Source organism: Micropterus salmoides, unplaced genomic scaffold, assembly GCF_014851395.1.
Source record: "Micropterus salmoides isolate LMB-PRFRI ecotype aquatic unplaced genomic scaffold, ASM1485139v1 Ms_hic_scaffold_1570, whole genome shotgun sequence".
NCBI classification, from domain to species: Eukaryota; Metazoa; Chordata; class Actinopteri; order Centrarchiformes; family Centrarchidae; genus Micropterus; species Micropterus salmoides.
In genome coordinates, this window is record NW_024040675.1 from 3,053 (window position 1) to 5,476 (window position 2,424).

The 2,424-nt window shown below is 45.0% G+C and overlaps 1 protein-coding gene across 1 annotated transcript; it reads right to left on the reverse strand.

The window, feature by feature from the left end:
- Positions 1-304: 304 nt before the first annotated feature.
- Positions 305-1,732, reverse strand: LOC119904820 (cystatin-C-like). Its single transcript, XM_038721501.1, has 4 exons — positions 1,574-1,732; positions 1,120-1,283; positions 676-786; positions 305-489 (listed from the first exon to the last, which is right to left on the reverse strand). The coding sequence occupies exons 1-4, from the start codon at positions 1,620-1,622 to the stop codon at positions 409-411; spliced, it is 405 nt and encodes a 134-aa protein (XP_038577429.1). The 5' UTR covers positions 1,623-1,732; the 3' UTR covers positions 305-408.
- Between the last annotated feature and the right edge of the window lie 692 nt (positions 1,733-2,424).

Sequence of the window (2,424 nt, forward strand, 5' to 3'; positions counted from 1 at the left end):
TTCCATGTTTGGATGGATCAGGTCAACATCCAGCTCATAAAGATATTACTGTAGCACTGCAGTGGGAGTTTACCAGCATGTAGTGTGAAGCTGTGTCAGACTCTTGGCTCATGAGGTCCAGCTTGGAAAGGTCTTGTTTGCAGTCTGTAACCTCACCACTAGAGGCTGCGGAAAGCTACACCTTGTTCCTTCAAGGAAGGACGCCTCTATTATTTGCCGTGTTTACATCTTGAAGAACCCTTAAATTAGACGACCGTATAGAGCTCCATTCATTTAAACACCAATATGAAACTGTCTCATAATGTACCATTGGTTTGTAGTGTTTTTATTATTGCAGATTTTACAATAAATTTGAGGAGCAGACAGGTGGAGGTAACTACACCATCAGGGATGAGGCAGCTGCTGGTTTCAGGCTTTACAGCTGAACTCCAGAGTCCTGGTCTTTTTCTGCCAGGGAACCACCAAAACCTCAACGTGACACTGAAGCGTCTGGAAAACACAACAGGAAGTGGATTTTTCCCACATTAATAAAAGACCTTTAAATCTTGCACGCAAGAGACAGAAGAGAACATGAACGGAGAAAAGAGAGTGACCAAACAAGAGGCTGCTGGACAGACAGCGAGCTGGCCTTCCTCCTGTTGGACTGGTCAGTAATATGAACCAGTTCAGACTCACCTTGCGAGGAGCCTGAAAGTTGCATTTGGACAGATTTTGGACGCTGGGGGGTTTACGGCAGACGGTCCTGGAAATCACCAAATCCACGATGTACAAAGTCCCTTCAACAACCTGAACCACAAACACACGAGACAGCAGAGTCACTAAGTACTGTACTTAAGTAGAAGTGTGAGGTACTTGTACTTCACCTGGGTAACTGCTGATGGCTGCAGTCACACAGTGCTTTAGAATTTGTCTCTCATTCACTAACACTCAGCTGGCTCGACCATCAGGAGCAAACCTTTTACTCCGCTACATTGAGAACTTTAGTTGATTACGTTGTTCGCCTCCTTCCGATAACAGAAAATCGGAATCAACTGATAAATGATATCATGGATTCAGCTACACGTTTAGAGGAAACCTTTGACCCCACAGAGTGCACATGAAACCTTTCCTGTGTCGTACCTGACTCCGTGCCTTGCTGATGGAGGAGATTTTGTAGAGGAAGGGGTCTTTTGATTGGGTGTTGTAGTAGTTGGTGGCGACGAGGAGGGCCTTCTGGAGGTCGGGGTCGTCCTTGTTGATGTTGGTCACACCTCCAACTCTGCGGCCCGCCAACACCTCCAGCGCTGCAGGGGGAGAGGAAGACCATCACCTCTGACCTTAGAGTGGCGCTTGTCTTCAACACTCGCTTCACTAGAGTTTGTGCTGATAGAGTTTAGTCTGCAGGACGTCTGAGTTTGTACTTTACCACTTTCTACTACAGTACATTTCTCTGACAGAGTTAGCTGCTTTAAAGATTAAACCATAACAGTTCAGAAAATCATCAAGTATTTCAGTCAGGGGAAGTTTGGAAAAGGAGGAATCCAGCGTGGCCCCTTTCCAACATTAAACCGTGTTAAAGAAGAAAAACTTTTACCCAGAACGCCGAGCAGAGAGACGAGCAGCAGCGTCTTCAGTCCCATCATGCACTCTGTCTGTGAGTTCTCGTCTGTTTGGTGTGAGGCCTCGATGCTCTGAACACAGATCAGCTCTGTTCACAGGAACAAACTCTCCTGCTCGTTCCTTTATACTCGTCGACATGTGACGTCACTTCCTGTTGCAGCCCAGCTGACAGTGATCAGCTAGTTCAGGCTCCAGCTCCTGCACAGGTGTTTCATCAGAAAACCTAAAAAAAACCCTCTCCTGAAGCAACAACCTGGACCTGAACCTGGACCGGCCAGTTTCATAAAGAAGTGGCTCTGAAGGGATTTCAACTGTTTTCATCCTGTGTTAGTTTCAAATAAATGAAGTTGTTTAATAGTATTTTGCACCACTAATTATAGGAAGAAACCCCACTCATCAGGATTTGAACCCTCAATGTTACATTAAATATTAATTAGCACCGTGTCAGACTGAGGTCAGATCTCACTGCCGACCTCCAACAAGCTGCCTAAAGTCCTCGGTCTGTGCGTATTGTTGGGATTTTGTTGTTCTGTGTTGTAATATTTAAAGGCGCCCTCCAGCCACTTTGAACTCGATCGCTCTGTTGAACTGTGCTATTTTGTCAATAATAGAACACATTTAAATGAACATCCGCTGGCTCCACATGAAAATACACACCGAGTACGGTGACAGAACAAAATACTTTCTTGCACTGTGTTGGCTGAGACATATTTGTTTACCAGATGTTGTTTAGATAAGTTCCAAATAGACAAATGTGACTGAGGATGTCTTTGGCCCAGGATAATATTAATTGTTGGACTGATCTGGCTTTGCCTTCATTCATAA

Bases quoted from the DNA above. Each gene is read 5' to 3' on its own strand.
- LOC119904820 (XM_038721501.1), bottom strand. From the start codon at position 1,622: ATGATGGGACTGAAGACGCTGCTGCTCGTCTCTCTGCTCGGCGTTCTG. The intron at 787-1,119 runs GTACGACACAGG...TTTGTGGTTCAG, and splicing joins TCAGCAAGGCACGGAGTCAG to GTTGTTGAAGGGACTTTGTA. The intron at 490-675 runs GTGAGTCTGAAC...TGTGTTTTCCAG, and splicing joins ACTTTCAGGCTCCTCGCAAG to ACGCTTCAGTGTCACGTTGA.